General features: G+C 47.0%; 1 protein-coding gene across 1 annotated transcript; it reads right to left on the reverse strand.

Moving 5' to 3' along the window:
- Positions 1–4,564: 4,564 nt before the first annotated feature.
- On the reverse strand, positions 4,565–15,959 carry LOC103172007. The gene is made up of 5 exons (XM_042332724.1): positions 15,336–15,959; positions 8,157–9,638; positions 6,119–6,537; positions 5,767–5,968; positions 4,565–4,789 (listed from the first exon to the last, which is right to left on the reverse strand). Exons 1-5 carry the CDS (start codon positions 15,642–15,644, stop codon positions 4,565–4,567), a joined length of 2,637 nt encoding a protein of 878 aa, XP_042188658.1. The 5' UTR covers positions 15,645–15,959.
- Positions 15,960–27,422: the final 11,463 nt, after the last annotated feature.

Genomic DNA, 27,422 nt, shown 5'->3' on the forward strand with positions numbered 1-27,422 from the left:
TTCCTCACTTGCCATCGCCAGTGATCTCCAGGCTGCCGATTCCGCAGTGTGTTCTGACTTGTACTCGAGGTGTTTCCGCCCATCTAATCAGCTTGCTTGGCAACCACTTCACATTGAATAGATGCATTCAGGTCTGCTCAGTGATCACACCCAAATTCCTTTCCTTCTCTGCTGATGGATAATATCCTTCCACTTGCCTGTTGTTGATCACCATCTTCGTTTCTCTCTGTCTCCTTTCTTCCTTCTCCAGGCACCACCGGCTCCCTGTTCCCCAGCAGATTGACTTTGCGATCCTTGTTCTAACTTTCGTATGTCTCCATGTCTTTGTCCCACCGCCTACAAATACACAGTCACTACACGTCACAGTAAATACTGTAAGCCAGGGACGTCTACTGGTCAATCATCGCTAGGTGACTTCTCGCACATGCTCTGATGATAATAATAATAATAATCCTTGCATTTGATCTTAGCACCTTATCACAGACGTTCAAAGCGCTTCACAGAATATACTGTAAAGTGAATCAACTAAATTTTGTGGGTAAAACACGGCAGCCAATTGCGCACAGCAGTGTCCCATAAACAGTCGTGGATTGAGTGAGCAAATTATTATTATTTTTATAGATATATATATATTTTTGGAGGGGTTATTACACCTGGAAAGTGATCCACTAATCAACTAACAACCAGGTTGCTACTTATTGCTCGGCAAACAGAGGCGTGTGTGTGGAGTAAGGAAACTTGTTTTAGCTTTGGCCCCGCCTGGGAATCCAGCCCAGGTCCTAACCAGTAGCTACAGGACTCCACAAGCGGAAGGAGCAATATCTCTCACAGTTTTAAGTTTATATTGTTATTTCCAGATGCATGGAATACTTTGTGCTTCTGGTTTTGTTCTCAGATGGACTCAATGACAATGCAGTTCTATCGCTCCTTCCTCTTGTAGTCTCTGAACATGTGCGAGAGCGCTGCCCCCGCTGCGATCGACTGGTTGGGGACCATTGCTGTAAGCTCTTTGAGAAGACCTCTCAAAGTGAAAGGCGCTGTATGTGCTAAATGCGAGGATTATTATTACTTCTGCTGCCCTTTCTCCCCCTCCTCCCACCTTCCTATCCTGGTGTCTAATTGACACTTGAATGTGCTGTGATATTGCTGTGCGCTAATCGTCTATAAAATGCGCAGTCACTACACTTAACGGTAAATCCCTTTGAGACAGTTTGACAACATGATAAGGCGCCGTGTGAGATAAATACAGATTTCCCTTCCTCCTATCTTCAGAAGTTCTATGACTTCTCGTGTTTCTCTTGAGCTGCTTATTTACCCACTATTTAATCCGCTCGCTTATTGGTGGGTCGCGTTGAACGTAAACCTGGCTCGGGCTTTCCTCACCCCCTCATCTCCTCTGCTCCACCATTTGTGTGTGTGTGGGTGTGGGCAAAAGCCAGCTTCCCCTAAAATAAGTGACTTCTGAGTCATCGAGTCCCTGCTGCCTTTTTTCTAAACGCACGAGAAGTGTCATCCTTGCTCATTCTTGTCACTTTTTCTGGTCAGCCAAGTGTCGGTTACGCATGTGGAAACCCGTTGTCCTACTTCAGTCTCCAAATCAGATAGTGTTACACGTACGTTGGCCACCCACACGCGGAAATGTCCCTGTTTTTAGAATGGAACTCGCACTCTCCCCACCGGAGGGACAGTATGAGACACGTTTGCGAAAGTAAAGGCTAATCAGCTAAAACCACGTAGGTTGCCCTTGAGAGTACTGTCTGGCGAAGTTTCCCACTGCTTCTCCACCGCATAAAGAGAGGGCAGATCTTGGGAGTGAGGGATTTAAAGTTAGATGATACCCAAGTAACACACAGTCTGTCTGATAAGATGATCTCTGGGTGATGGGAAAACAACTCAGCTCAGCTTCCCTGGGCTCCAGAGGATGGATTTCCGTCTCAGATTGCAATGCAATAAACTGACCTGGAAAGCCTGGTCGCTCGTGTGCGCGTTGTGCATGTGTGCGCGCGCACACGCACACGGTGTGAGATAATAATAATCCTTGCATTTGATATAGCGTCTTATCACATCTCAAAACGCTTCACAGAATATACTGTAAAGTGAATGGACTATATTTTGCGGGCAAAACGCAGCCACTAATTGCGCACAGCAGTGTCCCGCAAACAGTCGTGGATTAAGCGACTAAATTATTCTTTATTTAAGAGCATAAGAATTAGGAACAGGAGTAGGCCATTCGGCCCCTCGAGCCTGTGCCCCGCCATTCGATAAGATCATGGCTGATCTTCAGACCCAACTCTAATTACCCGCCCTCTCCCCATATCCCCTAATCTCTCTGTTTTTTAAAAATCTATCAGTCTCAGCCTTGAAGATGTTCAAGGACTTTTGGTTTTTTTAAGGATTATCCCCGAAAAGCGATCTGGTAATCAACTAACAACTGGGTTCCAACTCAATGGTAGGTAAACAGAGGCACGTGGAGTAAGGAAACTTTCCTAACGTTTCATCACGCCTGGGAATTGAACCCAGGTCCTCTCGTTTGTGAGACGAGCGCTCTAACCACTGAGCTACAGGACTCCACGGTGCTTTTGTGTGAGTATTAGCTGGTTAGACTTCAGCAGTTATCTTAATGCACACTCTAGGGTCCCCAGGCCTTGAGTTTTGCCAACCTCTGCCTAATACTTTCCAGGATTGGATAAGCACGATGCTTCCCTCCAGGGAGGGAGTGTGCATTCCATTCTCAATACACAGAAATTTTATGTGTATATGCAATCCTCAGTTTGGTGCGGATACCCTTAAGCATGGTGATGGGTTTCTGTGAGTGTCAGACACCCGGTTGATCTCCAAAAATCCAGCTTACAATAGTCAAAACCCATGCAAATTGAAGGATTGAATGAGTTTCAAATCTGCTCTGCCTGGGGAAATGTGAACCGCTGGCCAGCGAGCTGCTGCTACTGTGCATAATGGTTAGAGCACTCGCCTCGCAAGCGAGAGGACCTGGGTTTGAGGCAAAATCTTCAGCAAGTTTCCTTACTCCACACGCCTCTGTTTACCTGGTAATGAGTAGGACCCTGGTTGTTAGTCGATTGGCGGATCGCTTTCCAGGGCTAATAAAATGTGGTCACTCACTGTTTGTGGGACTCTGCTGTGCGTAATTGGCTGCCGTGCGTAATTGGCTGCCGTGTATTAACAACAACAACAAAATTACATTTATAGAGCGTCAGGAGGACCTCCCAAAGCGCTGGACAGTCAGGGGTCAGGACCCGAGCATGGGGGAGAGGTGGGGTAGGCCCCTTCTTAGGCTCCTTTCAAGTCCCACCTCAAGACCCTCCTCTTCGATCATGCCATTGGCCAACCCCCTTCCCCTCCCCTCGCTTCTCCACCGCTGACCCCAGCTTGGGTCTGAAATGCTGTACAGTCCAGCGCCTTGGGATGTCCTCCGGATGTGAAAGGCGCTATACAAATGTAATCTTGTGTGCAAATAGTATGTAGTGTGTGTATGTGTATGTAATGTGTATAGTGCATGTTCTGAGATGCTATTCTGCGTAGTGGGTGCGATATAAGTGCGAGTTGTTATACGTAGCGTATTTAGTGTTTGTGTGTCCATAGTATATAGTGTGTACGTAGTATGCATGTAGTGTCCGTGTGTTTGTGCTGTGTGTGTATAAATAGTATGTAATTTGTGTATGTAGTGTGTGTAGTAGTGTGCAAATAGTATGTTGTGTGCGTGTGTCTGCAGTGTGTGTGTCTGTAGTGTGTGTGTTTATAGTGTGTGTGTCTCGTCAGCCACTATGTCCTGAAACGCTGGAATCTCTGCTCAATCCCTAGACCTTGTTCCCTCCCTCTCAACCTTCAAATCCCGTCTGAAGATCTTCCTTTTTGATTGTGCATCAGGTCACCTCCCCCCGTGCCTCTCCCCCACACACACACACTCTTTCATACATTTTCTCAAACCCAGGCAGATTTAAGATCAATAAAAAGAAACAGCCTCAACAGTGTGAAAGGCCATTTTTTTATTTATGTAAAATATTTTTTTTTTAAATTTTCACCAGGAGAACCATCACTGCCAACCAACGGGACAGTCCGTGACAGGGTATTTCCACTTGGGATTACATTCCCGGGATTTTCCATTACCATATGGGATCCCGGGATTGCAACCCCTAAATAGCAATAACAATTTATCAGTGCCCTTCCCTGAGAACAGTGTCTCGGGCACTGCAATGGCAGAGTCGGAAGCCAAAGAATGGCTTTGGGAACCCGAATACAGAGGAAACTAAAGCACTTGTGTTCTGCACATTTATTAAAGTCGGGAGTTCAAGCTGAGACAGACATAGATCTTCACGTTCATACAATAGGCAATAGGCAGTGTTATGCTGAACTGTGTTTTGTAGGCAAACATGGCAGCCAGTTTGCACATGGCAATCTCCCACAAACAGCCATGAGACAGCCATGGAGTCCTGCAGTGTATTGGTCAGAGCATTCACCTCGCAGGCGAGAGGACACAGGTTCATTGCTTGGGTAGGGTGAAATATTGGGCATGTTTCCTTCCTGAACTTAGGGGTTCTCAGTGGTTTCATTGACTGCTGCAGTCGGGTTGGGAACAATGCCCAGGGCAGATCTGGGCAGGAGGGCTCTCACCCAGGCCAGGACAGGGCCGAAGTCCTGGGAAATGGAACACACTGTATCCCTGGACCACCATGACGCTGGCGAAGGCGCCCTGAAGGACAAGCACAGCCGGGAAGAATGGCCTGGAGTGTGGCTCCCACACCGGGGAAATCAGCCATTTTGCATTCTCATCCTGACAGGAAAAAACAATCATAAAAGATGTATGGTTGAACTTACAATTTGTTCAGCCTAGGACAGAGCATATCAGGTGCATTCCACATAAGAGTTATCTTTCATTTGACAATACAAAGTGATGAAATAAATGTGTTGTCTTCGGGGTTGAAATCTGTCAGATTTGGACTATTTCCTGTGTTTCATCAACTTTCGTTGAGCAGCAATTTCAGGAAGAAGAAAAACTGCAGAAATACCAGAACGTTTGAAATCATTTGAAAAGCAATGGGATGAGAAGACGAGAACATTGTATAACAACTGTCGAGCAAAGTACAGCTCAGCTGTACACCACTGAAGATACAACTTTGACTTCATAATCAACAAACCCAAACAAGAGGTTTCCGGTGTGAATCAAGAGACCTTCGTTGATGCTGCTGTTTGTTAATTTACCAACTGACTTTGATACAGACATGTGTCTGTGCTATTGACCTGTCTGTTGTATTTGTGATAATTGAATAAACAAGCTTTACATTTCTTATTAAGTAAAGAAATTTCAAAGCATGAGTTTCTGAGTGGCTTTGGCTCCTCGGTTCTCGGATCCTTTATTGAAAGTGAACTGAATGGAATAAGTCGGTTTTATTCTGTTCATTCAGCAGAACTCACATCATCATCACTGGGAACCCCCACATCCTCATCACTGGGAACCCCCACATCCTCATCACTGGGAACCCCCACATCCTCATCACTGGGAGCCCCCACATCCTCATCACTGGGAACCCCCACATCCTCATCACTGGGAACCCCCACATCCTCATCACTGGGAACCCCCACATCCTCATCACTAGGAGTCCTAACATCCTCATCACTGGGAGCCCTCACATCCTCATCACTGGGAACCCCCACATCCTCATCACTGGGAGCCCTCACATCCTCATCACTGGGAACCCCCACATCCTCATCACTGAGAACCCCCACATCCTCATCACTGGGAGCCCTCACATCCTCATCACTAGGAGTCCTAACATCCTCATCACTGGGAGCCCTCACATCCTCATCACTAGGAGTCCTAACATCCTCATCACTGGGAAACCTCACATCCTCATCGCTGAGAACCCCCACATCCTCATCACTGAGAACCCCCACATCCTCATCACTAGGAGTCCTAACATCCTCATCGCTGGGAGCCCTCACATCCTCATCACTGGGAACCCCCACATCCTCATCACTGGAAACCCCCACATCCTCATCACTAGGAGTCCTAACATCCTCATCACTGGGAACCCCCACATCCTCATCACTAGGAGCCCTCACATCCTCATCACTGAGAACCCCCACATCCTCATCACTGAGAACCCCCACATCCTCATCACTGTGAGCCCTCACATCCTCATCACTAGGAGACCTAACATTCTCATCACTGGGAAACCTCACATCCTCATCACTAGGAGTCCTAACATCCTCATCGCTGGGAGCCCTCACATCCTCATCACTGAGAATCCCCACATCCTCATCACTGAGAACCCCCACATCCTCATCACTAGGAGTCCTAACATCCTCATCGCTGGGAGCCCTCACATCCTCATCACTGAGAACCCCCACATCCTCATCACTGGAAACCCCCACATCCTCATCACTAGGAGTCCTAACATCCTCATTACTGGGAGCCCTCACATCCTCATCACTGGGAACCCCCACATCCTCATCACTGGAAACCCCCACATCCTCATTACTAGGAGTCCTAACATCCTCATCACTGGGAACCCCCACATCCTCATCACTGAGAACCCCCACATCCTCATCACTAGAAGTCCTAACATCCTCATCACTGGGAGGCCTCAGATCCTTATTATTGGGAGCCCTCACACCCTCATCACAGGGAGCCCTTACATCCTGATCACTGGGAGGCCTCAGATCCTCATCACTGAGAGGTCTCACATCCTTATCACTGCGAGCTCCCGCATCCTTATCACTAGGAGCCCTCACATCCTCATCATTGGGAGCAATCACATCCTCATCATTGGGAGCCCTCACATCCTCATCACCAGCAGCCCTCACATCCTCATCACTGGGAGCACTCACATCACCATCACCAGCAGCCCTCACATCCTCATCACTGGGAGCCCTCACATCCTTATCACCGGGAGCCCTCACATCCTCATCACTGGGAGCCCTCACATCCTCATCACCAGCAGCCCTCACATCCTCATCACTGGGAGCCCTCACATCCTTATCACCGGGAGCCCTCACATCCTCATCACTGGGAGCCCTCACATCCTCATCATTGGAGCCCTCACATCCTCATCATTGGAGCCCTCACATCCTCATCATTGGGAGCCCTCACATCCTCATCATTGGGAGCCCTCGCATCCTCATCACTGTGAGCCCTCACATCCTCATCACTGGGAGCCCTCACATCCTCATCACTGGGAGCCCTCACATCCTCATCATTGGGAGCCCTCACATCCTCATCATTGGGAGCCCTCACATCCTCATCATTGGGAGCGCTCACATCCTTATCACCGGGAGCCCTCACATCATCATCACCAGCAGCTCTCGCATCCTCATCACTGTGAGCCCTCACATCCTCATCACTGGGAGCCCTCACATCCTCATCACTGGGAGCCCTCACATCCTCATCACTGGGAGCCCTCACATCCTCATCATTGGGAGCCCTCACATCCTCATCATTGGGAGCGCTCACATCCTTATCACTGGGAGCCCTCACATCCTCATCGCTGAGAGCCCTCACATCATCATCATCACCAGCAGCCCTCACATCCTCATCACTGGGAGCCCTCACATCCTTATCACTGGGAGCCCTCACATCCTCATCACTGGGAGCCCTCACATCCTCATCATTGGGAGCCCTCACATCCTCATCATTGGGAGCCCTCACATCCTCATCATTGGGAGCCCTCACATCCTCATCATTGGGAGCCCTCACATCCTCATCACTGGGAACTCTCACATCCTCATCACTGGGAACTCTCACATCCTCATCACTGGGAACTCTCACACTGGAGTCCTGTAGCTCAGTGGTTAGAGCACTCGCTTTGCAAGCGAGAGACCTGAGTTCAATTCCAGGCAGGGCGAAACCTTGGGCAAGTTTCCTTACTCCACACAGAGCCTAATAATAATCCCTCCAAAACAAAACAATAATAAATTGGTCATTTTCAATCTACGACTGTTTGTGGACATTGCTGTGCGCAATTGGCTGCCGCGTTCGCCCACAAATATACAGTCAATTCACTTTACAGTGTGTTCTGTGAAGCGCTTTGGGACGTCCTCCCGACGTGAAAAGCGCTATATCAAATGCAAGGATTATTATTATTATTATTATCTTCATCACTGGGAGCCCTCACATCCTCATCACTGCGAGCCCTCACATCCTCATCACTGGGAACCCCCACATCCTCATCACTGGGAGCCCTCACATCCTCATCATTGGGAGCGCTCACATCCTTATCACCGGGAGCCCTCACATCCTCATCACTGGGAACTCTCACATCCTCATCACTGGGAACTCTCACATCTTCATCACTGGGAGCCCTCACATCCTCATCGCTGAGAGCCCTCACATCCTCATCACTGGGAGCCCTCACATTCTCATCACTGGGAGCCCTCACATTCTCATCACTGGGAGCCCTCAGCACGGAAAGAACATGATCAATAAGAGCCTTCAGCTTGGCCACAGTCTCATCACTGAGAGCTATCATCAAATCCTCTGCCACATCCTCCTTACTGACAGCCTTATCACTATCTTCCCTGTCAGCGATCACATCCTTAGTACTGTCTTCACTGTCAGTCATTACATCCTTATCACTGTCTTCCCTGTCAGTCATTACATCCTTATCACTGTCATCACCGTCAGCCTCATTAATGTGGGCCGTCCCTCTCTTTGCTCCTCCCCCACAATGGGGCATCCTGCACCCCTGCTTAACAGCCCCTATTGCAGCCCCAACAGCCCCTATCACAGCCCCACCAGTCAGGAGCGCCGCAACCCAACCAGCAGAGGTCATCCCTGTCACAGCCTCTATCGCAGCCCCTACCCAAGCCCAAGAAACCGAAGAGTCCAGCCAGAACATGGCATCCCACCCAGCACACGCTCGAACAGAGATGGCATCCCACATGCACTGCCACATGTAGGTCCAGGAGTTCTTCAACAGGGATTTCTGGGCTTGTTTAGAATGGGATTTCTGGGCTCGGGCTGATAAGATCTGGGCCACTTTATTTATGACCTGCTCGTTCCTTATCCTCTGCTTCACCTCCTCCTCTTTATTATCTTCCTTCTCTTTGCCTTTCTCCCTCCATTGGCATCTGTCTGGGAAGATGGTCAGGTTTCTCCCCCAGCCCATCGGCTGCTCCCCCAAGATGGTCTGTAGCAGTTCCACCGTCAGTGGCGCGACCCATTGATCTCCGATGTCAATGAGATTCTCTAAAGGCAAACGGATGTTGCTCTGGATTAAGGCGAAGGAGAAGTCATATCCTAAGCCATTCACCTGGTCCCATTCGGCAGAGCAGCAGACAGCCGTCCAGACCACAGTGGGGACGGACACTCTACCATTCTGGGTGAATTTCTTGGACGGGAGGGTGCCGGTGACCAGGTAAAGCTGGCCATTGATGCAGATGTGACTGATGTGGTTCCTGATAACATGTTCCGAGTACCAATACCAGTTGATGTTTTGGGTTTTGTTCATGGGGACAGCGTTGGTGAGGGTGAAGGTGGCCTCAGGGTTCCTGGGGTTCAGACACACTGGGTTCAGGTGACCCCGATTGTAACCTGTGTAATCACTATCCAGAGCCTGGTTCTCCCCGGCCCCCCTGACGGTTGTTGGCTTTGCCATCTCGTCATCACCGTCCGGCTGGTCCAGCTGAAACCACAGACACATTGATTGGGCCTTACCCCACTTTCCAATACTAATTCACATTCACATTTACACAGCGTCTTTCACATCAGGAGGACAGCTCAAGGCGCTGGACAGTGCTGTCTGCACCCAAACTGCAGTTAGAATCAAGAGGGGTGGAGGGCAAGGGAGGTGGGTGGGGGTGGCATGATGACCGAAGGCAAAGTCGAGGAGAAAGTTCTTGAGATGGGCCTTGAAGGAGACATGGGAGGGGGGAGAGGTGGAGGGGCTACTGGACGGAGTTCCAGAGGAAGGGAGCAGAAAGGCTGAAGGCTCGACCATCAATAATGAGGCAGGCAGTGCGGGGGAAGGTGGAGCAGGCCAATGATTCAGACAGAGGTTGGTAGGGTTTTAAATGGTCACGGAGACAGGGTGGGCTGAGAGCGTGGAGCCACTTGCTATAATAATAATAACAATAATACCATCTATTGCCCTCCCCAAGCCCTCTCCATCTTCATCCCCGACATCTCCACCCTCCTATCTTCCCTCTCCCTCTGCTCCGAACGCCTCTTCATCCTTGGCAACTTCAACCTTCACTTCATCCCCTCCTGTACTACCTCTGTTGACATTTCCACCCTTATCTACTCCCTCAATCTCTCCCTCCATATCCACTCCACCACCTATGTCTCAATCTGGTAATCACTTGGGGCTTCACCATCTTGTACCTCACCATCATCGACAAAGTGATCTCAGCCCTGTTCCAAGTGACAAATGACATTATGTCCATCTCTGACCAGTGTGTCTCCCTGCCTTCTCGTCCTCCTTGACCACTCTGCTGACTTCGACAGCATTGACTACTCTATCCTTATCCACGGCCTCTCTTCTCACCTCAAACTTCACGGGTCTGTCCTTGACTGGATCAGTTTGTACCTCTCACACCGTTTCTACTTCATCTCCACAAATGGTTTCTCCTCTAGCCCTCACACCGTCTCGTGCAGCATTCCTCAGGGCTCTGTTCTTGGTCCCCTCCTCTTCAATATCTATATGCTTCCTCTTAGTGACATCATCTGCAGACATGGGGTCAACTTCCACATGTATGGGGATGACACCCAAGTCTATCTCTCTGCCTCCACCCTTGATTCCAGGACCCTCTGCCGTCTGTAAGACATCAAGTCCTGGATGAGAGCTAATTTTCTTCAATTGAACATCAACAAGACCGAGGCCCTCCTAATTGGCTCCCGTCAGCCCCTCCTCACCTCAGGCGCTGACAGCATCACTACCCATGGTTGCACACTCCACCTTGCTAAGCCAGTCCAGAACCTTGGCTTCTTGTTCAACCCTTAACTATACTTTTTACCCCACATCTGCGCCATGGCATGCCTTCCCCCACCTCCGCAACATCACCTGGCTCCGGCACTGTCTCACACCGCAGGCCGCCAAAACCCTCATATATGCTTTCATTACATGACGCTTGACTATCCAAACTCCTTGCTTGTCAGCCTCCCCAACTCCTCCCTCCATAGGGTGCAGATCATCCAGAACCCTCTCCGCAAACCTATCATCCACATCCTTGCACAACTCCACTGGCCTCCCATTACACAGAGGATACAGTTCAAGATCCTTGTCTTCACCATCAAAACCCTCCATGATCTTGCTCCCCCCCTACCTCCGTGACATCCTAAACCCTACCATCCTGCTCACTCTCTCTCCAGCCTGCTTCACGTCCCCGCCTCGTTCACCCCACTATTGGTGGGCGGGTTTTCTGCCCCTAGAAAGAACTCTGGAACTCCATCCCACAATCCTCTGTCTCACCCACTCCCTCGCCACCTTCAAGACCAATCTCAAGACCCTCCTGTTCGACTGTGCTTCTCCCAGCCCTCCACCCGCTCTGACCACGACCCCCAGTTCTGAAACTCTGTCTGTCCAGCACCCTGGGACGTCCTCCCAAAGTGAAAGGCGTTAAACAAGTGTAATTTTGATAACTTTTACATCAGGAGCACATCGCAAAGAACACAGCAGCCAATTTGCAACATCCTGAAACAGCTGTGGAGTGAGTGACCAGGTTTATTTTATTTTAATTATTTGGGGGATTGTTGGCAAATAAAATAGAGAACCTGTTTTCCAAAAGTGTCCTAGGATTCTTAATGTCCATCTGAACAGGCAGACGGGACCTGGGGGGTTTAAAGTTTCATTTGAAGTACGGCAACTCTTACAATGCTCCACCAGCATTGCACTGAATAAGTCAAGGTCCCAAGTGAGGGTTGAACCCACAAGCTTCTGACTCAGTGCTGCTCGCTGAGCCAGGCTGACACTTACTGAGACAATGATTGATTGACAGTTGGAGCCGCTTGTGGATGAGTGGAGCCCAAACTTTGACAAGTGGCTCCAAGGCTGTCAATCACCTCGGAGTGCCAGGGTAGAGGGTGACCAAAGGCACGATTGAAGAGGAGGGTCTTGAGACGGGTCTTGAAAAAGGCAAGGGAGGGTGCGAGGTGGAGGGAATGCAGGATGGAGTTCGAGAGGGTGGGGGCAGAGAGGCTGGAGGGCCACCCACAAATGGTGGGGCGGCTGAGGCGAGGGACGTGAAGCAGGCTGGAGCCCACTGAGCGGAAGGAACAGTGAGGATGGTAGGGGGTTAGGAGGTTGCAGAGGTAGGAGGGAGCAAGACCATAAAGGGCTTTGATGGTGAGGACTGCTGATGGCAGCCAATTAGGACGGCCTCAGTCTTGTTGACGTTCAACTGAAGAAAGTTAGCTCTCAACAAGGACTTGATGTCTTACAGACATTCTGTCAGGACAGCAGTGGTCCTAGAGTCGAAGATGGAGTCAGAGAGATAGAGTTGGGTGTCATCCACATACATGTGGAAGTTACAATAATAATATAATAATCCTTGAATTTGATACAGCGCTTTTCATGTCTTCTCGATATCTCAAAGTGTTTCACAGAATAGACTGTAAAGTGAATTTTGACTGTATATTTGTGGGCGAAACGCGGCAGCCAATTGTGTACAGCAGTTTCCCACAAACAGTCGTGGATTGAAATGACCAATTTTTTATTGTTTTGTTTTGGAGGAATTATTATCAGGCGTGTGGAGTAAGGAAACTTGCCCAAAGTTTCACCCTGCCGGGAATTTAACTCAGGTCTCTCACTTGGAAGGCAAGTGCTCTAACCACTGAGCTACAGGACTCCACAAGTTGACCCCGTGTGTGAATGATGTTACCAAGAGTGAGCATATAGATATTGAAGAGGAGGGGACAGAGCCCTGAAGAACACCACACAAGATGGTGTGGGGGCTAGAGGAGAAACCGTTTGTGGAGATGAAATGACAGAACCGTGAAGATTGAAGTGAGAGGAGAGGCTATGGATCAGGATAGAGTGGTCAACTATCGAAAGCAGCAGAGAGGTCAAGGAGGACAAGGAGGCAGAGGGAGCCCTGGTCGCAGATGGACAGAATATCATTTGTCACTTTGACCAAAGCTGTTTCTGTGCTGTGGACGGCATGGAAACCCGAATGGAGGGATTCGCGAAGGGAGTGGCGGGAGAGAGAGAAGCAGTGAAGCTGGGAAGCAACAACTCGTTCCAGGATCTTGGAAAGGAAAGGGAGGTTGGAGATGGGGCTTTGAGAGCAGGGATGGGTCCAGGGAGGGTTTTTCAAGGATAGGAGTGATGACGGCTGTTTTTAAAGCGGAGGGAACAGTACCAGTGGACAAGGAGAAGTTTTTTGATGTCTGTGAGTAGAGGGGCAAGGAGATAGAGCTGGGAGGTAAGGAGTGGGGTAGGGGTGGCATCGAGGGAGCAGGTGGTCGGTTAGGATCATTCTTAAATGGAGTTGTTTTTAAGGTCACAGTAGATGGAAGGAAGTGATATAAACCTCAGGTCACAGGACAGGATGAGCAGCGCTAACGTTGAGCACCTCTGTGTAGAAACAACCTTTTATATGGTACATGTCTCACACAGTTAAATTACCGTTATAAAAAGAATTGCGTATTCAGGGCAGAGGTTTGGAGAAGAGCAACTGATTTGAGTCACAACCCCCGCTATCCAGGAGCTGAGATCGGGTAATATGATCTCAATTCTGTCTATTGCTTAAAATGTATTGTAATATTACAATGCAGCTGATTGGGTCCATTTTAATAAAAGATTTTTGCTTTACCAAATTGAATACCGTCTCAAGAGAATCCTTGACAGTGGGAGACAGGTTCGAAGATGTGTAAGGAGGGATGGGTAGGGGCTGGGGTGCGAGGGGGGAGATGGGGAGGCGGTAATGGTCGGAAGGGCAGAGGCAGCTGAGTGGATCCCCTTGACTTTGGTTGCAAGGAAGTCCAGCATCTCCTCGCAGATAGCACTGGAGGAGAGGAGACATATACAGACCAGATAGATAGATACATAGACACACACAGATACAGAGACACATACAAATACAGAGAGACAGAGACAGATACATAGACACACACAGATACAGAGAGACACCAATAGATACAGAGACACACACAGATACAGGGAGAGACCTACTGACTAAGAGACAGATACAGGGACACACACAGATACAGGGAGAGACCTACTGACTAAGAGACAGATACAGGGAGAGACACACAGATACAGAGAGAGACACACACAGACAGAAGACGGCTGCAGAGAGAGACAGACAGACAGACAGAGAATAATAATCCTTGCATCTGATGCAGCGCTTTTTCACATCTTTGAAATGTCTCAAAGCGCTTCACAGAATATACTGTAAAGTGAATTGACTGTATATTTGTGGACGAAACAAAATAAACAGAGAGACAGAGACACACATAGATACAAACATAGACAGACAGAAAAACAGACCCAGAGAGAGACACATACAGAGGCAGATACAGAGACAGAACCACAGAGACAGATACAGAGACACACACAGATACAAAGATAGACACACAGACAGAAACCTTGCCCCGGGCTGTATTATGATTTTTAACTCGATGAATCTTTACATTGTCTCTGTAAAGTTTGCATTGTAACTAAAACGTAGTGAAATGAAGTGTATACGGTTACACAATTTACAACATTGGATTTCTATGATTCATATGGTTCATGTTTCAAGAAGAGAAACACAAAAATATTGACAGACGTTTTACAAATAGGGAATCCCAGCCCTCAGCAGCCAAAAGGCTGGATCACCCTGGCCTACAACAAACACAGTCACTACACTGGACAATATATTCTGTGAAGCGCTTTGAGATGCTTCTCCAATGTAAGGCGCAGCATCACATGCAAGGATTATTATTAGGACAATGCTAATTACCTGCACGTCAGCCTTCCCAACTCTTCCCCCCACAAGCTACAGATCATCCAGAACTCTGCAGCTCGTGTCCTCTCCTGTATCAGGCTCCGTGTCCCCATCAACCAAACCCTCGCCCGGCTCCACTGGCTTCCCATCCCTCAGAGGATAGATTTCAAAATCCTCATCCTCACTTCAAAGTCCTCCATGACCTTGTTCCTTCCTACGTCCGTGACCTGCTAAATCTATATAGACCTGTCCGCTCCCTCCACTCAGTGGGCTCAACATCCCCCACCCGACCAGCCCCAACATCAGTGGTCGGGCCTTCTGCCTTTCTGTTCCCACCTTCTGGAACTCCATCACATAGCCCCTTCACCTTCCTTCCTCCCTTGCCTGCTTCAATACTGTCCTCTTTAACCACCCCTTCAGTCACCCTCCTACCCCTCCTTTATTATTGTTATTACCTGTGGTTCGATGAGCCAGGGACAGTTTGGGCACCTGCCTCTGGTTGTGGAGTTAGTGTAGTTGTAGGCCGCGTACACAGGGATCCGATACTCTGGGGAGTACAGGGTGGCAAAGTGGTAGACATTATCCTTCTTCTGGCAGATCCTGATCACTCGTGTGCGGGAGTCAAAGCCCTCGGGCTCGGAGCCGTGGTGAAAGGAGCCCTTACACTCTTCGAACGAGCTGACAACCTTGGCCTCCGGTGACCATCGCAGAGCTAAGAGGGAGATCAGAGCCACCGAGCAACAGCAACCAGTGAACATTGCCATCTCTTTCTGTCCACAGTGAGCATCTCTCTTCTGGTTCCAGAACTTTCACTATCAGTTTCAATTCTCTGTAAACCATCTTTCAGTTTTCTGTAAATTCACTGCATAATAAGGCCTCCCCACCCCTTCCCCGACCTGAGATATTTTGATGTACTGATAAGCAGAAAGGAAGTGAACCCTCCTCTTCTGCTTCTCACCAGCCCACAAGTAAGTTCGATAAAACCCTGAAACGTGAAAGACGGTATACAAATGTAATCTTGTCGTTATTGTTGCTGCTCGGTGAACAGTTGTGTGGAGTAAGGAGAAATGCCTATCTTTTCCCCCGCCCAGGAAACGAACCCAGATGCTCTCGTTTGCGAGACGACTCCTCCAACCAATACACTAAAGGACTCCACATTTCTGCAAAACAGGTCTTTGGCCTAAGTTAGTGTAACCTCCTGAGGATCAGCCGATCTTCAGGAACCAATACCTGTTTTTACTATTAGCAAATATCCATTTTCTTAATTTTCGTGCTGATGTTTTCATGCCCCGGGCGGCTCGTTGTGAGAGTTTCCTTACTCCACACGTCTCTGTTTGCCCAGCAGTAAGTGGGCACCTGGTTGTTAGTCAGTTGGTGGATCACTTTTCTGGGGGTAATATAAACCCTTAAAAAAAATTGGTCACTTCGATCCACGTCTGTTTGTGGGGACACTGCTGTGCGCAATTGGCTGCCGGGTTTCACCCACAAAATACAGTCAATTCACTTTACAGTATGTTCCGTGAAGCTCTTTGAGACATCTTGAATATATATATGTATAGATATAGAATATATAGATATAGAAGACAAGTCTAGAAGACATGAAAGACGATATATGAAATGCAAATATTATTATTATTATTACACTGGCGGCCAATATTATGTCCTGTAATGATTGGAAGCATCAGCAGTTATTGTCTGATCCCATTTGGTGGCTAACCATCTTAGGGGGGTTCCTGATCTCCGTCCTCTTCCTGCTGATTAGCTCTGTGTTTGGAAAGGGAAGGAGAAAGAGCTTTGAGGCAGAAGTCAGTGAGAGAGCTTGGACATGCCCTGACTGAGAGAGATACGGGTTCAATTACACCGAGATACCATCAGCTCAAGTACGTTATGGAAAAAGACAGGATTACAAACCTGAAGATAAAAAGGTGCTGGTTTGGAACTAAAAGACGTGGTAGGACAGAAATTAAAGCAGGATTTGGAGAGTTGTGAGCTGAACTGAAAGATTTTCAAAGGCCAGAAAGCTGTGGCATATGGTGTCCTTCTGATGGACAGTATACATGGAGGAGACGCCTATTAGTGTTGCAATAGGAGGTCATCGTAAACTATATTATTGGTCCCTGGTGCCTATTGAACTGTTATATATGAAAAAGACCCACAAAATTTGCAGTTTGCATCAGAAAGTTACTCAATTATGTGGGTTTACAGGCAATTGTCAATATGGGGTATAATCAATTCTAATTCCATTTCAATGGGACATTTAGAAATAAAATGGCCATGTATTTTGATGAACAGGCCAAACAATTTAAACATTATTGTTTATACAGATTGATACAGATCACGGACCTGTTTATACAATAAAGAAAACTGAGGGTATGATTTAAAGAAAGTGTTAACGCTGACAATAATGTTAACATCGCTCGTGTACTAACCACTAGTAACGTTGCTTTCACAAATCACAAACACCTTTGTGGAAAGTTAGCATCAGACCCCAACACAATTAGTTTTAGATGGTGGACTAAAAGATGGGATTAGTAGAAAATCCGTCTGGTGATCTAAAGGGTTGTGATGAAGTGTCCAACTTATCTGAAGGGTCCGTTCTCGGGAGCTGAAATTCCACAATCCGCTCCTGTCTATGTGGATGGTTCCAGTTCAGTAGTTGGGGGTAAAGCCAAACAGGAACCTCAGGAGTAAAAACCTGTGGATTTGAAGTTTGCCCGAGACACTGATGTGGGAGATTCCCACAATGTTTTGGAACGACGTTGTGCAGTGGGAGTGCAGTGTCCACACACTACAGCTGTGCAGCTGCTGCGCTGGAGCCACTGCAGCAGGTAACCGCTCACCTGACTGTGCAACAACAACAACAACAACAAGATTCCATTTATAGAGCGCCTTTCACGTCAGGAGGACGTCCCAAGGCGCTGCACAGTTGGGTCATGACCCGAGCAGGGGGGAAATGGTCAGGGTGAGGGAGGGAAGGGAGGGAGCGAGGAGGGGGAAATGGTCAGGGGAGGGGAGGGAGGGAGGGAGCGAGGGGGGGAAATGGTCAGGGTGAGGGGAGGGAAGGGAGGGAGAGAGGAGGGGGAAATGGTCAGGGTGAGGGGAGGGAAGGGAGGGAGAGAGGAGGGGGGAAATGGTCAGGGTGAGGGAGGGAAGGGAGGGAGCGAGGAGGAGGAAGAGAGTCGAGAGGGGAGCTGAAGGCTCGGTCAAAGAGAAAGGTTTTGAGACCGGCCTTGAAGGAGGAAAGGGAGGAAGCGGCGAAGGCACTGGGGGATGGAGTTCCAGAGCCTCGGGGCTGAGAGGCTGAAGGCCCGACCACCGATGGTAGGGCGGTTGGGGCGGGGGACGTGGAGCAGACCGGAGCCAGAGGAGCGGAGGGTACGGGCAGGTAGGTAGGGGGATAGTAGGTTGGAGAGGTAGGAGGGAGCAAGGCCGTGAATGGCCTTGTAGGTGAGGATGAGGATCTTGAAATCAAATGTGCAGAGGACATGGAACATTGTTGTTGTGGAAAATAGCACAAACTATGACTACAAACTGAAGCTATTGGCACAAACTAACCCGGACTTCGATTAAAAAATGCTGAAATAACTGAAGAGTCGGTCCAGAGACCATTGAGATCTGTTCAGTCATTGGAAGATGTAAGTACAGAGGTTGCAACGACGTTAACAGAAATAGCCATTGCTGGTTAAACGTGATCAGAGAAAACTGGTACTTACATGAACAACCCTCTGGAGGGATTTATTAAAAAAGGGTATAAAAGAATGTTGCAGTTACAAAATGACCGATAAGGTTTTGTGTTTTCTGTTTTTATGTCTCAGTTTTGTTCCATGTATTTTGTCTTTAAATATAAGATAACGACCAGGGAAAGAAAGGAAGGCTGTGCAGCAGAGACTGTGACGAGCTGAAAGGCAGAGAGAGAGAGAGAGAGAGAGAGAACAGGTGAATTGAAAAAAGACACGAATAAGAGAAAGAGATTCAGTGTGAAACTAATAACTGAAAAGACAGACGTTTAAAAAAAAATGATTTAAAAGTCCTTTGGAAAAATTAGCTTTGTGCTGAAAAGCTTTTATTAACAGCGACTGTCGTGAAACCCTCCGCGTTCCCCACCGTCTCCCCTCTCTCTCCTCCCTGTACCTCGGACTTAAACCTCAGAGACGTCGCTGTAGCTGTAGTTTTATTTTTGGCGGGTTATGAGCCTGAGCCGCTTGACACACTTGATTTTAAGGCTCTTTTGGTTTTTTTTGGGGGGGAATTTTAATACAATTGTTTACAACAGATGATTGAAAGTCCAAGAAAAACAGACGATCGAAGACCAAACGTACATGGATGAAGAATTTTAAAAAATAGTAACTAGATTAAAAGTAAAATCAGGTTTTTTGGGGGGAAAATTAGTAGAATACCAACAGCAGTCAGAGGCATTTACATTTTTTTTTATAGCTTCTGACCGGGAGTCAGTTTTTATTCAAAAGTAGTGTAAAAAAAACACGTAAACTTAACTGCCTCTAAAACTGGTTGAGCAAAATTAAAATATTAATTGCAAATTTGCTCACATGGTTGAATGAAACCATGTGAGCAAAGGCCAATTTATGGTGTGAGCCAAGGCCACCGCATGCCGATGTTTACAAAAAACATTATTTTGGCTACAGAAAGTATTTTGACAAACATTTCGATTGAACAAAAAAAAAGAGAAAATGTGATGGCAATCGGCCAGTCACAGAAAAGACAAATTTAAACAAAATTTAATTGATCAAAAACAAATTGATCTCTAAATTCAGAATGACCGGCATGAGGAGTGTCCCAAGCTCTCTGTGGAGTACGTTAAGACCCTTCGAATGAATATTTAGGGAAAGATCAACAGTCACAGCGTGAGTTTGAGGCCATTCTGCATATTATTGGCTGACTCAGGGGTCTCCCCGACTATTCTTTGAAAAGAGCAATTCAAAGAGTCACAATACTCCTAATTAAAAGTTTTTCCCCACAGGAAGTTGTAATTGAATGGTCCATCAGAATACCCGAGCACAAGGCGTTACCCTTTTTAAACTGTAAAAGACATTATTATAGGATTTAGCGTGAGCTAGTAGCAATTAACATTTGCAAAAGCAAGTAAACAAAGTCTTAATATGTTCATGTCATTTAAGTGTTTTTTAAAAAAAGGATCGTGGTGGGTCTGACTTGGGTCTGGCCACGGAGTATAAACCAGATCCTACCCATATACTGAATAATATCAAGCCAAAAGATCCACAAAGTTTTAATTATTGTAAATAGTGGTGGCAATTATCTTAATATTACTTGATTTATTCTGATTTATGTATCATTTATTTTGTGTATTCCAGTATTTAGTCAAAACGATCTTTATAAATTAAATACGGATATATTTATTGGGAATTGTAATATTTTAATTTTTGTGGTAATACAATTGAAGTAAATCCTGGCTAATTTATTTTTATTTATATAATTATTAATGTTTTACTGTCATTTTTGGATTATGCAGCATTTCTAATGTAAAATGTTTTTGTACGAACAAATGAGATGGAGGAGAATGGTTCTCATTTGACATTAATTGACATTAATTACAGTAATAAAAGTGGGTTTGCCTTTATAACCTTAACCCACTTCAGGGCGGACTGTATGATTCTGTAATTAGTGATAAATGATCTCAAATTATATTAGCGATATTAATATATTTGAGACATATGATCAATCTCATATGATGGCAGTTGGTTGGGACTAGTTTTGCAGAAGAAACAAGACTGTTTATAAACAACGAACTGTTTTCAGTCCCTATCAATCATTTTCTCAAGGAAAAATGGTCTGCAGTTAGTGAGAGCTGTGTTGTATTTGTTTTTACAAAGGAAAAGACAATAGGTGAAGGTCACCAAATGAGCTGTATAAACGGAGATCGATTCGGAAGAGAATCAGAAGAAAGATTTCTAGCAGAGGGATTGAATTGGACGAGCCATATTAGAATTGGATATGCCACGATACCTGGATACTTTCGAGTGATTGAATTGAACAATAATACCTAGATACTTTTCAGTGATTGAACTGAGAAATGTACAACAATACTGCTGGATCGACATATATGTATTTGGATTAAAAATGACACCTTAAAATGGATATTAAATTGGACTTGTTCCTCTATCTCTTCCCCAGCATTTGGTTAGTTCAACTTAAATCATTGTGAACTATGCCTTGATACCTAAGCATTGTTGTATTCAGTTAATTACTTATAATTATTACTAATCTGAATTAATAACATCTATATTTTTGTACATTTGTCTCAGTCCTTACATCACACATTTAAGTTAACACTTACAGCTCTGACAATGCAGTGCCCCCCGGCCAACATCAGCCTAGACTGCGAGCTCATGTCTGCCAATTTGGGGCTTCCACGCATAACCCCCTCACCCAACAACAGCTTACATTTGCAGTCTTTCACATTGGGAGGACGTCCTAAGGCGCTGGACAGTCAGGGATTTGGGGGATTGGGATCGGGGGTGGGGGGTGGAGGGCAGAGAGGGGAGGGTTAGGAGGGTGACTGAAGGCTCAGTCAAAGAAGAGGGTCTTGAGTATTGAGGGAGTGGACGGGTCGATATGGGGTTAGCAGGTCACAGAGGTAGAGAGGAGCAAGGCTGGGGGTCTGCTGCAGGACCCAGAGACAAGAATTGTGACTGATTGGCATTTACACTGCTCAGCGCTGAGCACAGCATCCTGTCTCCCCTCCCAACCCCCCAAAATAAAAGTCATACAGCTTGGAAATTTACACATTTTATTTTTTCCCAATGCTTATAACTGGAAAAGAACAAAAGCCGGATGAACGCGAACGCTGTGACTGACCAGTTTCTTAAAAAAAATCTCAAAGTTCCTTCAACGCCAACCTCCGCACTCTGGTATTTACACATTATGCATTTAAATAAGGGTTTTGGTAAATATAAAGACCCAGTACAACAAACAGAATATCGCAAGGCATCTCTCTACAATTGCGCAAAGCTGACGAGAGGAAAGCTTTCCTTTAATCCCTGCGCCAGCCAAGAACTATTTTGCCTCCTTGTTAAAACACCACCCATGGCAACACCATCTTCACTTCTCTCCAAACCCAGGGTTTCCCACATTGAGCTCCAGCATGCTCTCTCCTCCTCCAGGCCTTCCCAACCAAATCATTCCCCTTCCTCATCAAACCAGGACAAGTCACTAGTTTGGTCAGGTGGGGTAGGAGGTGGGGACAAGCATGCACTGACAATAGTACCTACAAACATCGGAAAGTCTCCAATGCACTTCACCGAAAGCCAATTTTAGGGACTGGTGTTTATTGGCAAAATGCAGTCAAGGGAAGAGGGAACCCACAACAATGCCTTGGCTATTGCTGTTTTACTGAGACACTGAAGTCTGCCTCACTCCTCTGCCCTCCTGTGTGGTGCCTGTGCTCGTCACAGGAGGTGTCACTCCATGTTTGAGGGGCTTTGCTCTTCAAGCTGTCCCCCGGCTCAAACCAGGCTCAGATTGTGTGGACGTCACAGGGTCTCAAAGCTGTGGTACAGCTACAGTTTGTCAGGAGACCCCAAGCCTCTTGCAGCCCATTTGAGAGTTTAGGAATGGAGGGTGGAGAACTGCACATAAGCCTCCAAACTGCAGGGCTTCCGACACAAGCACACAGGAATCAGCATTGCAGTCACAGACAACTCTGCCCATTTCACTCTCGTCACATCCCAACTGTCTGAAAGCTCTTTCAAGACGGCTTTGGCCACTTCACATTAGATATCCCGGGGAGGGGCAGGAGGGGTGGGGGGGAGGGGGGGGAGCGGGAGGAGACATCGGCTTTAATAGATCATGAACATTTCCTGAACAGCTCAACCATAGGCATTGGGAGCCAACACAGACAAACCCTACAGCTAACAGCCAGGATGGGCGACATAAGCCCTGGAATAGCTACTCTGGGGATTTACACTGATCTTCCTGCGATGTCACAACACATAAGCTCACAAGGCACTGACCGAATAAAAGAGCTGCAATGATTTTGAGCAGGACACAGAGCAGTTATGCTGATGAACGCTGTCGAATTAAGGATCCTCTGAAGGGGATATCAGGACGACAGAGGGGGAAGGAAGGGACTGAGGTTTGCGATACCTGGGGAATTGTACAACATTGGGGACAGCCGCTTAGAGTAATCCTGACACACAAACTGATCGAGGTCCAAGCTGACTGGACTCTGGGCTCCTCCACATCACGTCCCAACACTCACCCGACCCTCAGTCCAACAGGATAAGACAGACTCAGCCGCTGTTCAGTTAAACACTCAGCTTCGTTTTCCAGTTGAAGGTTTTCACGGTGTCATTAAACACACACCACCCAGTTCCAGAGAGAGAGAGGATCCCAGAGCGTTTGAAGTCAGTGTTGCCAAAGGAAGTGATAAGGAGCTGGTACAGTCCCCCCCGTATACACACACACACCTCACGAGGGATGGGTTCGCTGTCCACTGACAACGGACCAAATCACAGCACTTTAAGAGATCACATTCAGAGACTGATATCATGTAAACAGTGCAAAGGCTGCACTTACAATCACTGAGAAAGGCAACCACACACCCTCTTCACCAGCGATATTCTTCCCCCCACCCTACCCCCCCCTCCCTGATTTGTGATAACAGACAAGACTCGGACAGAACTCAGCCTTGCTGTTAGTGACCCAGTCACAGACCATCTCATCAACGTTCGTGTTCAGCAGTTTCCCCTAGTAACACCTCGAGTCTCCTGCGACATTACACAAACTCTCTTCCCCCCCCCCTCCCCCCCACCACCAAAATGTTGGTGTGCACAGCTATAGCAGCACACAATTACATCAGCAAAACAGTACAATGTTTGACGCTCCCCACCAAAAAACACCGGACATAAAACGGGACATTTAAAACTGCTGTGAATTTCAGAGATTATTATTATTAAGACAAGAGGAGGATTTAAAGCCAGAGCAATTTGACCCATTTTCACAGACAGAAGCCATGTTGCATACAGAGAGAGAGAGAGGGGAAAGAACATGGACACATTGAGAAGGTTCCACAAGGCAATTCCATTCACCGGCACAAAATGGCTCTGGTCCACACCATAAAGGCCCACTTTGACCTGGGAAGGGCGTGACGATGTGTACTGTACATACAGTTGCTCCTGTGTTTGATAAAACATGGGATTTGTTTGGTCTTTTTACCCCCTCCCCCCACCAATTACCTTAAAAAGGTCTAAATGTACCAAGGGAATTATTCAGGGGAATGTTTGGGGAACAAATAAAGCCCCCCTTTTTAGATAAACTCAAAAAGTAAAGTTGAGATAAAAGGCTGACCTGATGGAGGTTGTGTCTCACTGAGCAGTGCAGTGGGAAAGGTGCTGGTCAGCTGGGGAGAGTTACTGGGGAGAGCAGCCAGGATAATGCAGAGTACTGGGGTGACAGATTGCGCACACACTGGCTGACAAAACTGCAGCTTCAGTCACTGACCCTGAAAAACACTGACCTTCCTCGCCCACCTCACTCTCACACATACACACACACTTCAAATACAAACCTCCCTTCTCTTCGCCTGCATTAACAATCAACATCCCAAGGGAATCAAATCTTCAACAATCATCTCGGGTGTTACTGCTGATGGGTATCCATCCTCACAAGCAGGAAGCAAGAACAGCATTAACTTTTTCAGCTGGTATGACTGTCTGTGAATCCAAGCGATAACTTGCTGAACAGTCAGGAGAGGAGACTTGTACTAACAATAATAATAACAATAATAATAGCACCTTACCATGTTGTTGAGACATCTCAAAGTGTTTTACAGGATATATTGTAAAGTGGACTGAAGGTGTATTTTGTGGGGGAAACTCCTGCAACATTTGTGGAAGGACGAGATACTTTTAAATCTGTGATTGTATAATCTGTCCTGCAGTTTGGGGGATTAAGGGGGGGCTGAGGGGATAATAATAATAATAATAATAATAATAATAATAATCCTTGCATTTGATATAGCGCTTTTCACGTCGGGAGGACGTCCCAAAGCGCTTCACAGAATATACTGTAAAGTGAATTGACTGTATATTTGTGGGCGAACGCGGCAGCCAATTGCGCACAGCAATGTCCCACAAACAGTCGTAGATTGAAAATGACCAATTTATTATTGTTTTGGGTTTTGGAGGGATTATTATTAGGCTCTGTGTGGAGTAAGGAAACTTGCCCAAGGTTTCGCCCTCTGCCTGGAATTGAACTCAGGTCTCTCACTTGCAAAGCGAGTGCTCTAACCACTGAGCTACAGGTGGGGGGGAAGAGAAAGAAAAGCTGAACTGGTAGTTGCTAAATGGAGCACACAATAACACACACAGATCTGCTGTAAGCCCACCTCAGTCATCTCTCTAACTGGAGAGAGGGAGGGAGTAAGCGTTTGAAGAGTTCACACACTCAGTCCAGTCCTTATTATCCAGAGGTTGCGCTCAGATTGTGTGTCCCTTAAGCAGGAAGGTTCATGGCTTTTGTACTATAATAATGCAGTTACAATTGGGCGATGCGTAGATGAAAGCTCAGGGTTCTCCCCCCCAACCAAGAGCTGCAGTCACCGGACAGAGACTCCGCCAGTAAAGCCAGAGTCCAGGCACGTACGCTCATGCAAGCTGTGGCCAACAGGACTCATGAGGAACTATAGCTCTGGTTATGTAAGGCCTTAAACGCGCAGAGAAAACAGGAGCCGCTGTAACCAGTGGCAGCTCAGGGAAAGCTTCTAACCAGCAGCAGTAAGGGAACGAAGTAATGTGGAGGGGATCAGAGACTTTAGACGTTGATAAATCTTATCTCAGGGTTTCCTATCCTTGCTCTTCCTCCGCCAAATTTGCAGATGACAGGCTCCTCTTCACAAGCAAAATTAGTGAAGAGTGTAGACTAACCGGATCAGATAAAAGGGGGCTTTGTATCAAAATGGTAAACAACAGACAAGCCTCACACTCCCCTTCTGACTCCATAAGGGACACCTACGACTTGCATCACACTATCAGGACGTCAGCTGTCTATAAAAAGCCAAATAGCTTTCAATCCCGTATTGAACATGGAGCACAGAATACTGTGACTGTTAAATTTGGACACAAGGTTTGAAATAGATTGTCTGAAAGCTTCAGATTGAACAACAATCACAGAGCAGGAATTTTAAGATGTAATGCAGCATTTCTCTCCCTTTCTCTCTCTGTTGCTCCCACCCCCTCTCTCTCTCGCCCCCACCTCTCTCTTCCCCCCGCCCCTCTCTCTCTGTAACCCAGCACAGCCGATAGATAGTCTGCAATGTCTACCGACCACAGGGACTTGCTTCTCATCAACCACTAAATGCACATGCCCTTCAACACCCACTCACTGCATCTCCCCAACATGACCGTACCCGAACACAAGGTGGGGAGAAACACCGCAAATCACAAGGCCTGAAATTCCCACCTCGCTCCGGCCTGAATGGCTATTCTGTCTGAACATGTTATATTCTGCCCAATTGCAACTTTTAAACTAAAGAGATGGAATTTGAGACCTGCAGTCTCCAGTCACAGCTCAGCAGTTTAGACAAACAGCAGCACGCAATGCCTTTTCACAGCAGGATATTTAGAACTGAACACAAAGGGGGCTTTGAACAGGACCACAATCCAGTATTTTATTGTCCAGTCGACCGAGTGTGCCCTCACCCCTTCATTAGTCTCTCCTCATCTCCTTCCTTTCTGTCATCCCCCGCTCACTCAACTCTCCTAGGTTCAAATACACCTTTCTTCCTCACACGGCAAGACAGTGACCAAAGGCAGCAAGTGCTTAAAACATCCCACACCTGAAAGGTCACCCCTCTAATCTGCCTCCAACGCACAGAATATAGCTCTCCACACACCCAGCTCAGCCTGGATTCCACATGCACCGTTTAGCACAAGATGGAAGCAAAACAACTTACACTGGCCAACTGACCTCACTCAGGGTTAACAACCGCTCTGCCTGATGGAGGCTGCGGTATAAAATGAAACAGACAACCACCCAAAGATATAGGTTTACAAGATGCTGACAACCCCACGTCAGAATCACGGAGGAAGGAGAGAAGAGAAGCAAGAGGAGGTGGGGAGGGGTGGGGGGGAAGCAAAGTCTTCACTAAAGCAAACCATGGCCTGAATCCCAACAAACCTGTAACAAGCTGAGAAACGCCATTTAGTGAATGGGGAAATATAAAATGGTGGGAAAATGGTGACCTTAATGATAATATTTGGATCAAGAACACAATTTATCCAGTTTCCAAACTGATCGTTTGGGATGCAATCACTGCTGGAATTTTTAACTTTTTAAAAAAATATACAAACTTTTAAGATTACTTCTGCCTTTGTGCCCTGTGGTCTCCTCAGACAAGGCTGTTTTAACAAAACAAATCATTCCATTAGGGAAGAAAGGATCGTCCCTAAAATATAATGGAAGTCTTCTCTCCCGCGGGCAATCTCTTACCCCATGCCCCACATCATAGAAAAACTCGTCACCATGTGCAGAGATTATACCACAGAAGAAACATGCACATCAGTGAT

This window comes from Callorhinchus milii, unplaced genomic scaffold, assembly GCF_018977255.1.
Source record: "Callorhinchus milii isolate IMCB2004 unplaced genomic scaffold, IMCB_Cmil_1.0 Scaffold3, whole genome shotgun sequence".
Taxonomy (NCBI): Eukaryota; Metazoa; Chordata; class Chondrichthyes; order Chimaeriformes; family Callorhinchidae; genus Callorhinchus; species Callorhinchus milii.